We start from the raw sequence: 21,566 nt of genomic DNA, 5'->3' as shown, positions 1-21,566 counted from the left end.
GCCATAGTCAGGGCCTGATTAAGGGTTCAGGCTGCCCTAGGATGATATACTCATAGCACCACCTCACCTTCTAAGACAGGCTAAATGTAAAAACAAACGTGTCCGTAATTTAAAATCTGGATTTCTTCATCCCTTTGCGTGTTTTCAAAACTCCACTCCACTTGGCCTTTTTAAAGGGTCACAGCAATCTTTGTCACCCATTACATTTTCATTAAAATCATAACTGTAAAGCGGAACAGAGGCATGAAGAGCGCTGCTGAGGGTAAAGATGTAAAGGTGGAAGCCAGCTGGACCTTTTGCCATCTTTGACTCTCCTACTCGCTTACCCTCAAAGGCCCACCTTAGGATGACTCATTGCCTTCAGTCTTTACCATGGTAATACATCCACATTAAAACCTTACTACACTTTTCTTTTGCGTTATCTTTTTACTTTGGAGAACAACTATTTTCTTAAATTTAAAAATTAATTTCAGTTTATACCTCTCGCTGTCGCCATTTCGCACCCCTAAAAATCTTGCATCTCCAAAAATCCCTGCACCCTAGGCTGCAGCCATGTCAGCCTATTGGATAATCAGGCCTTGGTGACATCATTTTCTTGTGGTGGACATCTGGTCCCACACTCTGGGCCCAACTCATCTCCAGACACCTTTGCATGAAATAGCTCTGCGAATGCTCCAGAACATGACTTCCGCCAGTGAACGCAGTTGCATGCAGTTCATGTCCAAATGCAAATGACACTTCCTAATGCCTACAGCTTGAAAGATGAAATGAGAGAGGGAAAGGGCGGACTAACGTAGGCAATGTACAGTGAGGGAGTGCTGAAGTTGAGCACATGCACGTTCAGCTGATTCCAGCTTTGGGCATCTCCAAGGTACAGGATTTTTAGCGGTATCACTTGCCCCAGTTATGGGGCGGGTGCAGGGGCCAACTAATAGTGATGACTGTGTTGGCAAGTAGTAGAAACTATAAAAATTCATTTTATGTGCAGTACACATTAAGAACATCCTGATTTAAGTATTTCATGTGAAAAAATATTTTTTTTAAAAAAAATGTTTTTGTATTTGAATGTTTCTTGTATTATTGTTTGTTGTTTCTTTTTTGATTTTTTGTTTATGGGCAGTTCTGACTGATTTATTGGATCTACATTATGCACTGTACTCTGTTGTAACTGCCATGTTTGTTACATATTCTTTTACTAAAAACTTAATAAAAACCCTTTAAGTAAAAAAAAAAAAAAAAATTTTTTTTTTTATAAATGATTAATTATTGTGAATTTATTTTGTAAAACACTTTTTTTTCATGCGTTCTGATGGGTTTTAGTATTACACAGATGCATGTGTGTACACTGCACAGTGTTCAGTCTGTCCATATATAACAAGTAACATACGGCAAGTGACATTTAGTCAGAGTGTGCTTATACTCAGAGTCAAATGGAAACGTTTGTTTAATTCCGCTTGTATTTGAATACAGGCGAATGTGCATGAAAGCTATGCATGTTTGTTTGTTTTTTTAAACACAAGTTGTATTCACATTGCATTCGAAGATGAATCAGGGCCACTGTAATTCTCCTAGAGAAGAATTAGTCCTATTAGTTTGAACTAAGGTAAGCAAGTGGCTGAATGCAGCTCAATCATACTGTACATACCATGTAAACTAAACAGTCTTATATGTACTCAGTCTAAAAATGTTATGTTTATGACAGCCTGTATCCACACAATAGCTGAAACTATATGATAAGATTGTATGATAACATGGATACAAAATTCTCAGATTCTACATCTATCTATCTCTATCTTTATGTATCTATATCTATATTTCTATATATATTTCTATATATATATATATATATATATATATATATATATATATATATATATATATATATATATATATATATATATATATATATATATATATGTACTATATCTAGGGGCCCTGGTGCACTGCTTTGCCCGGGGGCCCATAATGTTGTTAAGATGGCCCTGATAAAGAGGCATGGTCTTGTGATAAATGGGCTTGCTTTTTTGAGATTGGGGACATGGGTAAATTTCTCCCGATTTGCCAATCAGGAATATTGTGAGGTATGTATGTCTCATCATCAGCCATTTATAAAGCGCCACTAATTCCGCAGCGCTGTATAGAGAACTCACTCACATCAGTCCCTGCCCCATAGGAGCTTACAGTTTAAATTCCCTAACATACACACGCACAGACCGCATGAGACTAAGGTCAATTTAATAGGAGCCAATTAACCTACTAAAAATGTTGTTTTTTTTTGGAGTGTGGGAGGAAACCCAAGAAATGACGGGGAGAACATACAAATTCCACACAGATAAGGACATGATTGCGAATTGAACTCATGACCCCAGTGCTGTGAGGCAGAAGTGCTAAGCCACCGTCCTGCCCTATATGTATGTATGTATGTATGTATGTATGTATGTATGTATGTATGTATATACATGTCTAGATTGCCAGGATACATAAGTTTACAGAGGAAGATGGCCATAACTGTGGAGGAGCAGCACTTGGCACAGGCAGAGGGGGAGTTGCTGGGCAGAGTCATAGCGATCCTAGTGAAGTTCAGAGCAGAGGCACATATTACCCTTATTTTGCAGAGCACTAAAACTATTTAAGTTTGTGGAGCAATGTTATTGTAATAAAAGTGATGAAGAGGGCACATTTTCATGGGAATTGTTTTGCACCTCTATGTTGCACTTTGCATTTCCAGCACACTATGAGCAATGTAAGAAAAATGCTTTACACATAGAAAACTGCCACCTGTAGCACAATCTCCATCTCCCCCCTCTCTTATGATTAAAGTAAGTCTACATGAGGCTAAACTGAGCAGCAGGTTAGGAGAAAAAATGAGAAGTGTATTTAATTGAAAGGGGTTATAGAACAAATGTGGAGAAACTACACCAAGTTATTTAATTCCCTAACAAATGCACTGGAAGATAGTAGAATGAAAACGCTTTGTTTGGAAAGCAAAAAAAAAAAAATGACTTTACATACACACCTGAAGTTTCCAAATGTTCTCACTTTCCTTATAAATTTTTTCCACAGTTTCTCCCATTAATGCAATTAACATGTTTAGAAGAAGCACAAAAGTCAGTATGACGTAAACAATCAGAAGAATCAGAAATAGGACAGGATATTTTGAGTTTTGCTGGATCTCCAGGTCTCCTAAACCTATGGTGAGCTTAAACAGTTCCATAGTAGCCATTCTGAAACCATTATAAGCGCTGCAGTCTTCACCGGCAGCGCAACGTTCAATTAATGAGGCAAGGGCTGTATAAGGAAAGGAAAAAAAGATTATATTCTTCATTTATTTCATGTTTCTAGTTTTCCAATCTTACTTTCGTTGAATGCATTTTCTAGTCTTTTAAAATACAAGCTTGATCTGATTTCTGCTAATTACAGAATAATACCAGTTAATTGGTGCATTCATTGCACACCTCCCGAGTTGAAGTCTATACATCACGCAGTGCCTAAACTGTGCAAATATGTCACTATACCAACCAACATGACAAAATCACTGTGCATAATCATAATACTAATATTATAAATGAAAACTTCTCTCCAATTACTCTTTCTTTATACAAAGGGCTATTATTATTACCCTTTATTTGTAAGGCGTCACAAGATTTCAGCAGCGCTGTACAGAATACAAACAGTAGAGCATACAAGGTAACACAGTACAGAACAATAAACAAATAATACCAAGAGCTCCAAGGGCTAGATACGCAATTGGGCAGCAGGTACTTTTCCAGGGAGAAAAGATAGATATTTCGAAGCTTCCATAGTGACATAACTATAAATGACAAAGGCAGTTCTGTCTGGAAAGTTTTAGTGTTCTAAAATGCCCATTTGACACTAGCTAAGCACAATGAAAAAAAGTAGTCATTTTAAATGTTTTTGAGGTATAATTTACCCCATCTGTGATGGAAGAATATGTGACCATTTACTGAATATATAATACAAAGAAAAGAAACTACTTACCTACACCAAATCCAAATAAGAACAGAATATAAACAAATAAAAACTTTAAGACGTCATTCACGATAACCTGGAAATAAAATAGATTTAATGTGAATAGTTCACTAAATATCTCGACAGAAATGCAATTTAATGCCATTTGGCACAGTTAACACTCAGTAAACATTGGAAGCATATTTAAACATAGATAACATTTAAATAATTGTTCCCCTATTCCCCATGCAAGGACCCAGTGCTATGACTGTTGTCCTGTGACAGTGAAGGTGAGTACTGGACTTACTGTTACCTACACTGTTATTGCACCATTACCTGAGTGTGATACTTTCTCCTGGTGCCTTCATGTCAATTCTGCAATCATAAAGGACCAATGAGCTCTTGTCATAGCCCTGAATGACCTCAGATCATATAGAGAACGATATGGTCACGGTCTGGGGAATGGCATGTGGTAATGTTCAGGTAGTCAGTAGTTGGGGGCATCTTGCAACAGATTGCTAGTAGTAGGGTGGGGTGTCTGTGCAATACATATCTGGCAGTTTATGGTTTCTCTTTTAAATATATGCCTAGCAATACATGGTATCTGTACAGCGTATGACTGGTAATTGGGGGTATCTGATATGACTGGTAATTGGGGGTGTCGATGTGTGGGGGAGCAGTTGCTCCTACACAAACCCGGCACTGTCAACTATGTTGTTGCATCCACAATGCCACATCTGGTCTGCACATTTGCCTCTTCAGCACATGGACAGTGCTATTTATAGTATGTGTATTCGCCGTGTCGGCGCATGAGTTGTGTGTAGGTTGGACCCACCTAGCCCATACACAATGGACCAGCATGGTCATCACACCTACATTGTGCAAATTTTCCACATGCGTGCAATGACTGTGCACATGTGATAAGAGCGCTGTGAGTGCAGGTTTTTTTCCATAATAGGTGTAAGAGGACACTATTCAATACAATATACCATAACACATAAAACTATTCTTAGCTAACCAGCAGTAATTAGACTGTTTACGACAAAATAGCAAATATTGCTACTTACATTCTGTATCATAACACTGTAGATTCCCAGGGACTGAAATCCTCTTGTGTAATACAACATGTTTGTCCATCCAAGCGCCATGGCTAAGACATAAAAGGCCAGATATTCTTGTGCTCCAAATACATAACAGAACATTGATAAGATAACCAGGACTGCTTGTATGAAACTGCAAAATAAATGGGCAGATTTTAAATCTTCTCAACTTTTCACTTGTCACACAGGTTAAACGCATATTAACAAAAACATAGGACATTAAATTTAGAACATTTAAAGAGTTTTCCATCAGATGATGTTTATTCTTGTACATTTCTTTATTTTTCTGGCTTTCTTATGTGCAAGACAGCCATGTGTTCATACTGTATTATTAAGTACAATTCTTTATTTGTATGCTCCTTGGATATGACACAGAAATAGTGCATGAACTACAGAGAGAGCAGGACTGTGTTGTATCCAAAGTCAATACATTACCCAACACTGATGATTTAAAAAAAATAAAAAAATGTAGGAAGGCATGTACAGGCCAAACAACTATTGATTGAAGCTACAACTAAATGTGTCATTACGACTACTAAGTGAAACTAAAATATTTACAGGGGGTATTCAATTGGCCACGTTACTCTCGAAAGTAACGCATTCTGCGCACTATTACCATTACAACAGTAATAGTGCGCATTATTACCATTAGTACAGTAATTTTTAACGCTGATTTTTGCTTGTGGTTCAGGGAGCCGCAAGCAGATATCCAGGTTAAAATTACTGTATGAACGGTAGTAATGCACAGGCTGCTTTACTTTCGAGAGTAAAGCGGCCAATTGAATCCCCACCCAGAGTAGATAAAACAATATTGTTATAAAACTTACAACAGAATATGGAACCAAGCATCTGAAACAACCGATTTTAGATCTGAGGGTCTCACCCAGAAGATTGCTGCACCCTAGATAGGAGAAAAAGCAGTTATCTAATACAATTTATATATTAATGCTATAGTTCAAATAATTATATAAATAATAAAACATTTGCTAACAAAATGGATCTTAACACATTAATTGTTTGCCAGTTTATATGGGTCTTATATACTCACTGTTGTATATTATAATTGTTCTTGATGTATTTTTAAATAATATCTTCTCCTGCATGTGTGTGCTAAAATTGTCTACCCACCCACTACCAGACCACTTCCAGCTACACCATTTCCCTTCCACACTGATGTAGAATGACTTTACTTGTTTATCAGATATTTGTTTGGAAGGGTGAAGAATGGGAGCAAGAGGAGGCAGCAGAAGGGTCAATCAAACACAGGTCATTGTGACGCGCATCCAACGTGCTCTGCAAAATGCTGTGGTTTTGCCTTGTTGTGCTTCAGTGGTCCACCCAGCAGATAAAATGTATCATTGAACTACAGTATATGAAGGTAGCGCCTCAACACTACTACACTGCTCACCAATACAGAGCGGGTCCTACATGTCATTAGTGTCACGGCTCCTCACAGAGCACGTTATCGAAGTTTCTTAAGGTTTTTATGTTTCCCAAAGGGATTTGCAATACAAAAGAGGATCCACCTCACATGGATTTAAGCGAGAAATAAAATGGTGAATGAGAGTGTGTGTGTGGGAGTGTTTTTAATAAAGGACTTTTGACCCAGTGTGTGTGCACTGTATTTGTTTTTTTACAGGAGCCTGTAGAGCCAGCTGGGACCTGTAGGGCCAGAGTTGGGGTATTTTTAGTACCCAAACCCTACCCCCAGGGGTTTTTGGGAAGAGCCCTTGTGCCTTTCAGCATGTTGCTGTTTACTTCTGGGGGCGGTCAGATATTGTTTTGCTAGCCGATTCCTCTTTTGGGTGGCAGTTAATTCTCAACCTGCTACACTGATACTGTCAATAAAATAAATTATAGACATTGGAATGGCCTTGTCAAAGCTCCTAGCGAAACGAGCGACGGTGGACGCTGCGTTCGCTGTTTGTATTCTGTCATTCAATTAATATCCAGCTCATTTCAGTTACTATTTTTGAGGGTTAGTTAGAAATGCAGGCGTTGAGAATCTTTATTTATTCATGTGAGGGATGAGCTATCAGTATCTTGAGGTCTACTCACAACAATTAGAATTAGTGATTGTCTCAATAGGCAGTCTATATTGATTATAAGTAGACAGCCCACATGCAGGCAATTTTAGGTGCTGAGATTCAGTTACGTTCCTATGAGCCTCATGGTTTATTTGGACTGTACAGCATTTAGACAGCACAGTATGTTAGTCTGTATAACGATTATAGCTAACAATTTAACAATATTAAAAGGTGGCTTTCAGCATGTTCTGTGACTGCTAGTGCCGGATGGTGAGCTGCTAATTTGAGCAGCATTACACGTTGTTGAACTGTAAAACATCAAGTTGATTCTAATGCCTATAATTTATTTTAATTGACAGTATCAGTGTATCAGGTTAAGAATTAACTGCCACCCAACAGAGGAATATTAATTTCATTAATATTAAACTGCCCCTTAATTTTGAATTAAAGAACCTAAACATGTGTTTATAGTCCAAGATATATTCAATACGGTGTTGATGTGATAAAACATATTATTAAAGGAGACAATTTGTTATATAAGGATTGGACTTTATTGGTAATAACATTATATGAGTGGATTTATTTTATATGAGTAATGTTAAATTATCGATGCAGCCAAGTAGTATTACTACTTTTTTAACTGCTTATCTTACACTGGTTTGTATCCCATTATCACACTTTTAATATTTCGCTATCAGTTGTTTTTAAGAGAAATGAATTAAGAATTTAACTTTTACTTTCAGTCTACCATGTAGAACACATGAGTGTCCCATATATACAATTTCTTTCCTCTTCCTTTGTTCTTAACATTACAATATTGTGTGTGTACACCTCCTCTCATAAATTATCAGACTGTTTAATAATTAGAATTTATACAACTTGAGGTATAGTTGTTCACTCTGTGCTGTGTATTTTGTCCTTTTACAATGGGATTAATGCAGAGTTAGGAGTACATAAAATATGGAAATTTGTACTGCATATGCCCACAAATAAAGTTGCACACATATGTGCGTATGCAGATTTGCTTGCATCTGATACACGCACCTGCTTGCAACTGTAATGGCGGGATAGGAGAGGGTAGAGGTGGTATAACATAGATTAGATGCAGTACGGGCCTGTTTGCATAATTGCAAACAGATACAGACGTGGAAGGAGAAGCATATATTTCAGAAGCTGCATCAGTAGTGCCTAAGAGCTGGTGCAAACACACCCCGATTATGGCGGTTGCCACTTCTTATTGGCTGATTACGAATTCCCCTCTAAAGCTAATAGATTCTTTCATTGGTCCTGCAGACATTATAGGATTTAAAATTATTTATTTTGCTAATTTCATGTACAAGATTAGAAATATTATAATCGGTTATATTATAGAGGTTTTTTGTTTATTCAACAGTGAATGCTTTTTTTCGGTATCAAAACAAACGTTTAAAAAACATTTGTTTGCTTATGACTTATGTGTGTGTATGAGTGTAAAAGTGGCTTTTAGAGCTTCATTTTTAGATTCAGCAGCAGCCCCTGCAATGACGTCAGATGTGGGTAACTACTTCATTTGAACGGGAATATGATGCGCTTCAAAAGCAACCCTAAATGTATACATTTTTTTTACCCTACACAGACTTATCTCTGAGAATGTAACCGACTATATTTAATTGTATAAACTGCATTGTTAGCAGCTTCATTGCAGCTATTGTATTATGTTATTTATAGAAGTCCCACTTTTGGAAAATAGTGAACAATACAGTTGATTTTTCATGGCAGTATAGTTGTTTTCAGTTCAGCATGTACAGAATGAAACCAGCTTCCAGAGAGCGAATTGGTTACTAGATTCAGGACAGTAACGTACCTCTTGAATAATTACGTATGTGGCACAAATCATTATAAATACATGTGCAATGAGTTCCAGTAATCCGTTCATACTAGATAAGTTCAATGTATGTACAGCCTACGAAGAGGAAAAACACATTATAATTTTTATGTAGAACATGCCAATATATGCTGTAATGCTTTACAGTAGGAAAACTGTAAATATACAATTATTATTATTATCTTTAACTTATAAGACGTCACAAATGTGTCAAAGATGTGTAGAGACTTGTGAACTTATAGCATAAAGGGTAAGTTTGACTAAGGGGCAGTTTTTGCTAAATTAAAGTAATGTCAACCCTGCATATTTGCCTCTTGTAATTTGAGCAGTGAATGATTCAAGACTTTGATTGTCAGGATCTTGAGTTGAAATGTCTTGGGTGCAAATGTATTTATAAACATATGCTCTAGTTTGGTTACTCCTTTTAAAGATACAAACTTTTGTCAGCAGGTCTATAACCAGTGGCAGTCAGCATATCGATGCTGACTTACCCGACAACACTTACCCCGACATGATGACACTGAATGGCTCTTTGCCGACAAGGATCAATGACGACTTGTCAGGATTCGAACCCAGGGCTTCTGCCTCCATGGACTGCTGCTCTGCTGACTGAGCTATTCTGGCTGCTGGACAATTCCTTGCCTTTATTAGGTGTTCTAGATCAGTTCCAGTGATCTCCTGATCTTTCAGCATGCCTTAGCTCCACCCCTTGACTTCCTATAAAAGCCTGGCCAGTTCCTGTCTCCAGTGCCTGATTATTGTGCTCTGTGCCTGTGATCTAGCTCATGCTCCTGTTGTTGTTCCTGTCTACCCGCATCTACTACACGTGTTCCGACCTCGGCTTGTCCTCCACTATGCTTCTGCCTTAACCTTTGGACTTCTACGCCTCTCTGTGTACCGAACCTGGCTTATTTGACCTTTCTTCCATCTCATCTCCTGTTAGCCAGCCTTCCTCCCTGCCACTGGGCTCCTATCCAGTCTCCGGACCGTGACACGACTGTTGTGGAAAGCGACTGGATCCAATTCCGATGAAGCAACAATCTGGCATGACCTGATGACGTCACTTACATCCGCAACGCTGTTATCGCTGCTGGTAAGGGGGTAATGTAAGTATGCGCCCTTGTAGAATGTACTTTACAAAGCGTTATACATTCTACATTGGCGCATAATTACATTAGCCCCTTAACAGCAACGATAACAACGTCGCCACTGTAAGTGACATCATCAGGTAACGGCGGATAGTTTCTTCAATCGGGATTGGTTCCAGTCGCTTCAAACAAAAGTCGCCATCGATCCTTTTCGGAAAGGAGCCCTTCGGTGTCATTGTGTCAGGGTAAGTGTTGTCGGATTAATCAGCGTCATTATACCGTACCCCACACTCTATAACTATCAGTTGTTGTAATCGACTGTCCTAACATGTCTTACATGATATCATGTGGAACTTGTTAGTGCTATATTAATATATAAGCGATATGTTTGTCAATTGAAGGTTTACCTGATCTCCACGTTGCCGATAGTAGACAAGAGTAAAAACAAGATTAAAAACAATGGAAAAAATAAAAGACATAAAGAACATGTATCTTGCAAACTTTTCCCATTTCATTTGAAGTAGGGCATGAAGGGGCTGTAAAGCCAACAGATCATGGCGGTTCTAAGGAAAAAGAAGAAAACATTTACATTACTAAATCACATACACTTGTTTCTAAGTAGCATACATCATATTACATAAATGTGATCTAGTGTTGTGAAAATATCTCACTGTGAGCAATCATACTGAAGGAACTTTATACTGCATATATTATAGAGCTCCTAACAAAACTCTCTCATCCAACCTGCTGAGTCACTTCTCCTGGGGCAGGAAAATCTCATCCAAAAATCCCTGTATGACAAGCCCATACAAACACTAGGGGCCTGATTCATTAAGGATCTTAACTAGAGAAACTTCTTATTTCAGTCTCCTGGAAAAAAAACATGTTACAATGCAAGGGGTGCAAATTAGTTTTCTGTTTTGCACATAAGTAAAATACTGACTGTTTTTTCATGTAGCACACAAATACTTGATAGCTTATTTGAACACTGAAATTTACAGTTGATATTTGTGTGCTACATGAAAAAACAGTCAGTATTTAACTCATGTGCAAAACAGAATACTAATTTGTACCCCTTGCATTGTAACATGGTTTTGTCCAGGAGACTGAAATAAGAAGTTTCTCAAGTTAAGATCCTTAATGAATCAGGCCCTAGGTTTGTATTCAAGGATTATGTAAGCAAGTATTATTTTATACTGACCCATCTGGCATTGTTGTGCACACCTCCCAGCGACTGCCTGCATCGGGGAACAGAGCTTGTTAGTTCCACCTCTGACTGAAGGTGTGGCCCCAGCACTAAGACCCGAATGGGAGATATAGGGACAGTTGCATAACAACTTAAGGCTGATATGAACTGAGGAGAATTGTGTGGCAAGAGGATTAAGGAAGAGAAAAAGTGGGAGAAAAGGGAGAAAGAGAGGAGAGGTGATGTGACAGCAGGGGAACTCCTTCCTACTGGCCTGGGCATGCTGGTACTTGTAGTTCTACAAATGTCCAAGCAGTTAATGGCTACCTGGTCTTACTGGGACCAGTAAGTCTTTAGTGTCACACATGAAATTTCTATTTTACACTATTTACTAAATTGCAGCCCCAATCTCCAGCTGTATCAGGTAGGTTAAGGTCAGACCCAGCACAGTGCAGGTCATCCTGGACATGATCCCCTGATAAATTCACCCTATGCTTGCTCCCACTTGTACAGGGAGACACTACTCTCCTTGCTATAGGATGCTAGTTGTGTGCTTTATGGGGGACCCCATACTGCCCCCCTCACAGCATTGGATGTATTAAACTCAGTCTATAAACATCAGTGCATAACTGAATGTTTTTTGTGGGGGGTGGGGAAGGAGGTATGCGTATCTATTTTACATCTATTTTATTTTACTAGTATGTATCATTACACCAGGCATTGAGTACCTGCAAATGATACACCTGCATACATGTATCTGGAGATATAACCTACTCTAAATAGGCCAAATCTCCAGGGAACGTTCCACATCTACATCTACACAACCTTACTATACTTGAGTTGCCCTTGAATGCCCCCAATCTGCTTCTCATGTTGTAATATAAATCCCATATCATTTTACTGTGCATGAGTTTTAAGCCTTAGAGTTGGAATTATACTAAACTCTAAATTAAACCTTAAATGTGTCTGGAATGCAATAGAACTGTGCCAGACTCAGGTGGACTCACTCTTGGAAACATAGAACAATCCCCCTTGAAAACATAGAACAGTGATCTGACCATAACAGGATGTTTTTAAAGTACTGTAAAAAGTATTATATCTATTCACTTCAAGTATCCTGATATAGTGCCAAAACTTTTATGTGTACTGTCAGATGGCAATTAGACTAGATCATTTTTATAGTTCTTTAATAATTATTTTGCCCATTGTTTATTCCACTTACATCAATGTTTGTATTGTAGACCACCATTTCAAGTATTGAGTTTTGTGAACAAGTATCCACATCATTCAAATCATACAGAGAAGAGGAGACAGGACCATACGCCCAATCTGTAAACCTTCTGGACAACACCCTGTTTTCTTTCTCCTTTATTTCTCTACTGAGAATATATTTTAGCATCTAGAAAGAATCAAAATAAATCTAGGTTAAGAGATGAGATGAATAAATCACTATTGAATATGAAGCAACAATAATTTATCTTTACTGGATTTGAAAGAAACTACAAAGCTATTTTCTTTTATTTCGACCAAACTGTTGTCACATATTGATTCATCAGTACATAGGTACTTAAAATATACTATAACATCAAAAGTGTATTGGAGTTGTGTGTATGTAGTCATGTTGGCCAATACTTTCTGGTCCTTTTTGGAATTGACCACAACCCCAATTAGGTCATATTCATTTATTACCAGCAAGTCATGTTCCCAAGATATTGTATTATGAGAGAGTCACCAAACATTAATAAGACTGATAGGAAGGCTCTGGAATAAGATATGGGTATTATATAACAGATAATGGCCCTCAAATCAATGGTTAGATCTGCAAGATGACTTTGTAACACCTTCACAGAATCTAGGTAACATCCTGTAATAAGCATATTATTATACATTTATCTTTATATATTTCCATTACACAAATACAAAGGTAAAATAAAAAATAAAAAAGTTAGAGTGCATATAAAGTGAAATTCAGAATAGTTGAGTCACAGCCAATATCCCCAACTATTGATAAGATACATAACCCAAACCTAGCTGACTATGAGCAAGATGACCTCGTGAGAGACATGATTGTTTTGATTCATTTTATTATTAATCAAAATTAATTTTAAGACTTACCTCCATTTTTCCTGTCTTGGCTGCTAGTTGCAGTGGTGTGAGGCCTTTATTATTTTTAATATGTTCTAAAGACTTGTTTTTACAATTGCGTATAATTGTTTCATACATATTTATTATGAAAGTACTGACAACTTCGGAATCATCGGTCACAATGACCAGAGCATGGAGCACGGTGTTTCCAATAGAGTCCTGGATGGAGACATTGGTCTTGCTGTTCCCAATTAGCAGGTCAACCACCCTTGGTTGATTGGTGCATGCGGCAAGAGCCAATGGAGTTTCACCTGGAAGGAGGGGGTGGCAGATAAAACAAACCATAAAATGTAGCTTCCATTAGATGTTTACAACTGTACTTATTTCTAACAGCCTCCTAAATAGATCTCTGATCCTACTCGTGTAACAAAACTACTGTTACATTATCCATCTATTATAGTTCAAATTATATAACGCGTGAATATTAGCCTACCAGGAGGTTTTTGGACTGTCCAAGTACTCCTTTTAAATCCATACATACGTGGGGAGAACCTTACATACTCCACACTGATATTCAATTAATAGTAACTTATAAAGCCAAATGAATTTCTTCAGATCCGCTTGAAGTACAAACCTGAAGAAACGTTTTCATTTAAAAACAGGAATAAATATGCTCTGGCTATACGGTGCCTGCCATATGCACATAGACACTGCAGGATACATACATGCATATGTGTAATATAAAGTCCCGTAGCAATGCACAGAAAAACTAAATTAAATACCTTAACACCTGTTAATATTATAATCATGCATAAAACAAAATGCTGGGGATTTTTTTTTAAATAATTTTTTGAACTAGTTTTCGAAGTGGAAATTTAGAAGTGGCGCTATGAAAAATGTAATAGGAATTAAGTAAAATGAGTTTTATAGATGTACTATGAAGTCAGTAGAAGTGGTGGTATGGAATAACACCGTACACACCCCAACTTCCGCATTATTTTAACATGAAACATTTGTCAGGTTGTTGCCACACTACCAGCCCAACAGACCACATTTTTATGTGAAACAGGTTTCTATACATGAGAGAATTGATTAGGGAGAGATCTGACTCAGAGGAAACTCTTACCGGATATATTTGTCTATATGTTCTGTAGTGTTATCAATGTATATTTATTATTTCTCTATTGTGCAGCACTGCTGAGTATGTGAACACTTTATAAATAATGACTAATAACAAGAGCTGAATGCTTACGAATGATTGCTTTTCAGCAACGTGCATACAGTATGGTGGCTTAGTGGTTAGCACTTCTGCCTCACAGCACTGGGGTCATGAGTTCGATTCCCGACCATGGCCTTATCTGTGTGGAGTTTGTATGTTCTCCATGTGTTTGCGTGGGTTTCCTCCGGGTGCTGGTTTTCTCCAACACTCCAAAAACATACTGGTAGGTTAATTGGCTGCTACTAAAACTGCCTTTAGTCTCTCTTGGTCTGTCTGTGTGTGTGTGTAAGTTAGGGGATTTAGATTGTAAGCTCCAATGGGGCAGGGACTAATGTGAGCGAGTTCTCTGTTCAGAGCTGTGGAATTAGTGGCGCTAAATAAATAAATAAATAGACGATGACAGTACTCATATCAGGTTCTGGATATGAGAAATCTGCTATATCACGCTGAAACTATATACTTACCAAAATAAAAACCTTTGTTCTTGCTCTTAGGGTTGAAGAACTGACCGTGTGCACGTACATTCACTCTGGCACCTTTGTCAATTAAACACTTTACAATGTCTATTTGTCGTCTTTCAATAGCTATATGTAATGCGGTTTGGCCTACAGGAAAAGCAAAAAAGAAAACTCAAATCCTGTACATGTTTCTGAACACTATAGGCAGCATAGCAATACAACATAATACAATACATTAAATAAAGCTAAAATATTAGAGGCAATTATTCTCATTAGATTCCAGGTATAATAGATATAAAAAAATTGTAACCCTGATTCAGGTGATGCACTTGCACACCAAATCACTGAAAAGTAAACACTGTAATACTAGTTACAGGTAGACATGGACTCCTTTGCAACAGATTTCTGTGTCCTTACTAGTGTGAATCATAAGTACCAGTCAATTGTCTGTTTGTTTTTCTTTTTGGAACAATGATTTAGTTGTAAAGCAATATTTGCCCAAGAAAACTTCCAACTATAATCATAATGGTTTCTAGAATATAAATTACCTTTATAGTTTTCTTCAGTATATTCAGCATTAACAAATCGTTCCAAGAATCCATTCTCCTCTGCAAATGACAGCAGAATACGCACTATTTCAGGAGTGCCCTCATTGATGTTCAGTAAGGCTTTCATCAGACAGGTTTTCCCTGTGTCCTTGTATGTTAATTTGGACATAAGAAAATCTGAAATATAGAATAGTATTCGTGTTTATTTGTAGGTGGTACATAATTGTATGTGGTGATCTCCAGTGTAAAACCAACAAGCCTGAAATACTAATGCTGGTATCTTCAGTGACACACAAAATTTTTTGTGCTTAAGAATATGAAAGTGTTGTCTTACTAAGCTGCAGCAAAACGTAAGTGTACCATATTAAAATGCAATGTTAGACACAAGCAGCCACTCACTAGTAGAACTCAATCTGATTCCACTATACTATGCCCGAATCATACACACCCAATGCAGCAGTCTTTCTAATTTCGGGGAGAGGAAAACTTCCTTTCTTGCAACATGCAGACTAGGTCCTTGTACCTGGCTGTTGCTGTGTTGGTTATGAAAGGATGTCTTTTAGTTAGCAGAATTTGCTTGGCATTCAGGCAGAACACATGCTCATAGCTCACCCTGAACACTTCCAGACAATGGAATAGGAGACTAATCATTGATGTGTTCTGAATGAATCTGTTCACGATGTGCATCTTCCGTTTCCTGTACTGGAGGTTCACCATCATCTCTCAATACAAACAGGGATACATATTTTATTCCTGACTGATGGTGTTGGATTGTTGGCGAGATTTTGGTAGCAGACACTACGACAGTAACAATGTTTGGTTATGCTACTAAATGGACCAGTTTAGGGCATAAATATAGGTGTGCTTGAAACTCATTTTAAGTAAGTTGAGACAACAATTGTTTGTCTTATAAATGCTTCATTTTTATTCAAATAAATAATGTAGTAGATGGGGTTGAATATATTTTAATATAATTAAGATATTTAGTCTAATCATAACTAATTTATAATTTAGACATCTAACTAATAAAAATAATCTATGAAGTGTAAAAACAAAATGAATAGCAAATTTAAAAATCAAATGCTGATAAACACCCTCCCTAACTGCCTTTCAGATTAGTCACATCAAAGAGAGAGAGAAAGAGAAAGAGAGATGGCTATAGGGGTGGAGAATACTAGCTGCACAAACACCTCTAATTGGGAATGCTGTTTAACTGGCAGATCATCTAATCAGTTTACATATTTCTGAATTGTAAATATTTGTTTGCAGGGAAAATAAAGGCTGCGTTTGCATGTGTCATACAAATAAATACTGTACAGATTAATTTTAACAATGCAATTTAGAGTTGATTCTTAATGCATCCCCTTCAACCATTAAAAATGTTTGCACATTTTAAATCCCCCCCATTGGTTGTGGAAAGGTGCAAAATTACACCTTCAAGTTTGATTTACTCTGAACACCTAGATCAGGCCAATAGTGTACATTGTCATATGTTTTATTGTTTCAATGATATTCTGATAACATTGACCTTGTCTTATTTATTTAAATATTACCTTGAGTACACTGATCTGCAAATCCAGACGACAATTCTTTGATTTCTTTGAGAAGTTTTATTAATAACACTTTGTTTCCTTTGGAAACAGCCTTGAATAAACAGCTTTTCTTACTCGGTGTTCCATTTATTGAATGTGAAGATGCATTTTGACTACGGTGATAGAAAAAAATATTGATATGTTATTTACACTTAATATATTATACAACATGCAGATTTTTCTTAGAAAATTATGTACAACTAAATACAAAGGATCGGATTTAGAGTTGCACAAAAGTCCATTTGTGCAATGAATAAATGTAGAGTGCTTATTATTTGTCGCATTGTATATGCACACAACTGGCATCCGAGGCGGATCGGGAGCGTTCATGTGTAAGTTCAGTACAGTAAACTAAGCTTATGCCGTGCACAGGTTTGTGCATATGCAAACGTGTCATATTTACGCTCAACTCTAAATCCGACCCAAAATATCAAAACAATGAATGTTTCTATATGAAAATTATTCTGAGATGACTTCTCCAAAAAAATAATATCACACAATACCATCATCAATCTCAGGAAGGTAACAAGTAAACCTCATACAAGACGACTAAAATCTAGAGAATTAGTGAATAATCTAAAGATCAAAAGGAGAATGATTTACAGCCTTCACAGCGACACCAGAGGAAGAGAAAAACATTTTCCTTTTGTATATTAAAATATTTGTAGTATTAAAGTCTTTATACATGGTTTTGATATTACACTTTACAATGTATGTTATAATTAATAAGGAGCTATGCAAAATAGCTAAGGCACTTGTTGAAAGCGTCTTCTGTATGCGGAGAAGGTGAAGAGGCATTTTTTCTTTTTTTTGTTTAAAGAGACAGTAGAAAGTGAATCAAAGAAATGCAAGTTAATAGTACAAAAGAAAAAAAAAATTACTGAGCAATAAAAGGGAAGGGTTGTTAGTTTTGTTCTGTCCACTTTGGTGTTTGAAGGAAGAAAGTTTGTGACAGTTTCACAGATGATATCTGTGACTGTTCTGATACAAACATAGAACTGTATTTTCTGAGCATTAAAAAAAAACAAAACACTAAAAGAACCAAAACAAAAACATTTGTATTACAGTTATTGTTAGAAGTGAATAAATTTAAAATGTCAAATTTGTCAATAATTTGATGTTGGATTATAGGAAATCCATGGTGGAACAGTTTATACAGAAAAAAATTATAATTAAATTAAACTGTAATTAGAATATCAGATAACATTTTGAAGAAACAGTAGTGTAAATAATTAGAGGCAGACAGATCTTGTAGCCTGAATTAGAAAAGTCAAATTGATTAAGGCATTTGTTTTAACATAGAAAAACTCAAGGGACATGTACAACCACGGATATGGCCGGTCCCAATCATTGGGTACTAGTGAAAATAATCAGCCTCTCTCTACTTCTACTGTAACCAAAGGAGACACACGAAAATGCCATGCTCTAAGTATTGAAAATATTTGAAAGTAAAGTGCCAACAGTATAATGGTATTAAAATTCTTTAATCTCCACCTATAAAACCCTCTTTACATCCTTCTCCATCTCCGACCCTGTCAAGAAATACTCCCCTTCATGCCCACCCCATTCTGCCGATAACCTTCACCTCTCCTTCTCTCCTAACACTGTTATATTGTTAAATTAAGTATATTAACAAAACAAACACCACCTCTCCCACCTGTAGGACTTTGCCTGTGCTCCTCCTCACCTTTAGTACTCCCTTCCCCGTCTGCCCAGACTCTCACCTCACCTTCAGTCTTTCAAGTACTCCCTCAAAACTCAGCGCTCCACACTTGGGAGGTAGAAAGGTCCCTACTCTCAACTCCTGTCCTCACCTTCTTGTTCTCTTGTAAACAGTTCTTTATTTGTGCCTTCTGTATTGTTTGTTCTCTTGCTCCAATATTTATATGTATTATGTTCTGTTTATGTATTGCTGACTGTACAGTGATGTGGAATCTGTGGCATCTCATGCCGTTTGAATTCCCCCTAAATTTTGGGGAAACTGTGTTGAAATTCAAGATTAATGTTTTATCGGTTTTCAAAATAAGGCAAAAGGGAAAAGTAAATCTTTCCTTCAGCAAGTACTAGTTGCTGATAGACCTTGGCAGTTTGATTATATTGGACTTGCCAGTGATAAAATGAGGTTTCAAATATGTTTTGATTAAGTTTTGTAAATGGGTTTCACTAGTAGTACAGTTTTGACCACATACCAGTTGCTATGGAAATACGTGTTGTCCAACTAGGGATTTCTTGATTGATTTTGATAATGGTACCTATTTCATAGGATAGATTATGAAACATGTGTGATTTATTAGGAATACAATAGACATGTCATGTGCCCTATCACCCTGAATACATGGTAGAGTGCATGAATTTAATGCGAAAGAGCAAAAATTATGCAGGAAAACGTGATACTAATTGATAAAGTCCATTCTATGGACCATAGGTAATACTATATTATATTTTAGCGCAATGTAAAAACTGTACATGTTGATTAATGTAAACTAATTAAAATGTGTTTTGTTTGATAATAATTGATACTGCCATTTGTTTTTGCAGAATGTGTTGACAAAGTCCTATGGAAAAACTGCACGCTAATTGTCATAGAACAATTAAATAAGAAATGAATTCCTGACTGATCAAATAACTGTTTGCAAAAAAACAAGGTTTCTCTGTTTATTTATGTCTTTGGATCACTTATTAAGAGAATTGGACTCTTATGCTACATTTCAATTTTAGATCATCAGATGAAGATGTATCATCTCTTCAGGTGGAATCAGACATCATACACGATGTACCATCGTCTGGGACAGAGATTGTTAAAAAACTTTTGTGCTTTCAAAAATGATGAAAGGGGAAAGGACATATCCACTTTTATTTTTTTATTGCCCTTATTGCTGCATGAGTCAATAATGTGATGATGTTACAACATGATTTTATAGCATACATTGCTGACCAATTGTTTGTATCAATGTTTCTGATCATGTAAAATATGACCAAGAAAATTAAAGAAGGGCTGTGACTTTATAATTTGTAACCAGGTATCTATTTACAACTTTGCATGGTGTAACCTTCACTAAGTATAGGAAAGATTGGAAAAGAAATAGTTTATCTAATTTACAGATGTTTCATTCCGTAGTAGTGTTTGGCCATTTCAGCCACACCAATTACTTGTTGGTTCATAGATTCAAGCATATAGCCATACCGTCTCCATAGTCAAACATTAGTAGTAGAAAGGATCATACTGAAGATCTCAGCGAGTTTCAACATGGCACTGTTGGATGACACCTTTTCGACAAGTCAATTAGTCAAATATATGCCCTGATAGAGCTGTCCCATTCAACTGTAAGTGCTGTTATTGAGTTGAAATGTCTAGGAGCAACAACAGCTCCGCCATGAAGCAGTAGGCCACACAAGCTCACAGAATGGGACCGCCAAGTGCTGCAGCAAGTAAAAATCTCCTGTCCTTGGTTGCAACACTCACTACTAAGTTCCAAACTGCATCTGAAAACAACATCAGTACAGGATCTGTTCTCCGAGAGCTTCATGATTGGGTATCCATGGCCAAGCAGCTGCACACAAGTCTTAGCTCATCATACTGGAGCAGTGGAAATGCGTTCTCTGGATTGATGAATCATGCTTCACCATCTGCTGTCTGATGCAAGATTCTGTGTCTGGCGGATGCCAGGAGAACGCTTCATATAGGAATATGTACTTCCAACTGGAAAGTTTGGTGGAAGAGGATTTTTGGCATGTTTTTCATGGTTTTGCCTGGGCCCCTTAGTTCCAGTGAAGGGAAATCTTAATGCTATAGTACACAATGACTTTCTAGAGAATTGTGTGCTTCCAACTTTGTGGCAACAGTTTGGGGAAGGACCTGTTTCAGCATGACAATGCCCCTGTGCACAAAGCGAGGTCCATCTAAATGGTTTCCTGAGTTTGTTGTGAAATAACTTAACTGGCCTGCACAGAGCCCTGACCTCAGCCTCACTGAACACCTTTGTGATGACTTGGAACACCGAATGCGAGCCAGGACTTCTCGCCCATCCTCTCTAATGCCTTTTTGGCTGAATGGATACGAATCTCTGCAGCCATTTTCCAAAATCTAGTGGAAAGCCTTCCCAGAAGATTGGAGACTGTTATAGAAGCAAAGGAGGACCAACCCCATATTAATGCCAATGGTTTTGGAATGAGATTTTCAACCAGCACGTATCGATGTTCAGATAACCATATAATTTTGGCCAACTTATGCTTAAATTCCACTGCATGCCAGAGGGATGTGCTATTTGAATTTTATAGTTCCTGCAACTAGATTATTAGAAGTCTTACCTGTAGGTGGAGTCTGAAATAACAGAAAATACATTAATGTGTATAAAAGAATAGGGGCTGCTATTTTTCATCTTATGGCGTAATTAAGTTGTTCTATAAATGTTATGCTTTAGCCAAAGTTT

At 37.1% G+C, this 21,566-nt stretch overlaps 1 protein-coding gene across 1 annotated transcript in view; it reads right to left on the bottom strand.

The window, feature by feature from the left end:
- Positions 1-21,566, bottom strand: part of LOC142139392 (transient receptor potential cation channel subfamily V member 3-like) — a 41,369-nt gene that overhangs the window by 7,145 nt on the left and 12,658 nt on the right. Inside the window, exons 3-13 of the mRNA XM_075196957.1 lie at positions 17,098-17,249; positions 15,545-15,721; positions 15,003-15,143; positions 13,350-13,630; positions 12,457-12,633; positions 10,456-10,611; positions 8,940-9,038; positions 5,897-5,970; positions 5,037-5,202; positions 4,000-4,066; positions 3,017-3,288 (exon numbers count right to left, since the gene is read on the bottom strand). Of these exons, the coding sequence (XP_075053058.1) occupies positions 3,017-3,288; positions 4,000-4,066; positions 5,037-5,202; positions 5,897-5,970; positions 8,940-9,038; positions 10,456-10,611; positions 12,457-12,633; positions 13,350-13,630; positions 15,003-15,143; positions 15,545-15,721; positions 17,098-17,249 (1,762 nt within the window). The remainder of the gene's footprint in view (positions 1-3,016; positions 3,289-3,999; positions 4,067-5,036; positions 5,203-5,896; positions 5,971-8,939; positions 9,039-10,455; positions 10,612-12,456; positions 12,634-13,349; positions 13,631-15,002; positions 15,144-15,544; positions 15,722-17,097; positions 17,250-21,566) is intronic.

The sequence above is a fragment of the Mixophyes fleayi genome, chromosome 2 (assembly GCF_038048845.1).
Source record: "Mixophyes fleayi isolate aMixFle1 chromosome 2, aMixFle1.hap1, whole genome shotgun sequence".
NCBI classification, from domain to species: domain Eukaryota; kingdom Metazoa; phylum Chordata; class Amphibia; order Anura; family Limnodynastidae; genus Mixophyes; species Mixophyes fleayi.
This window is presented reverse-complemented; position numbering and strand designations above follow the sequence as displayed.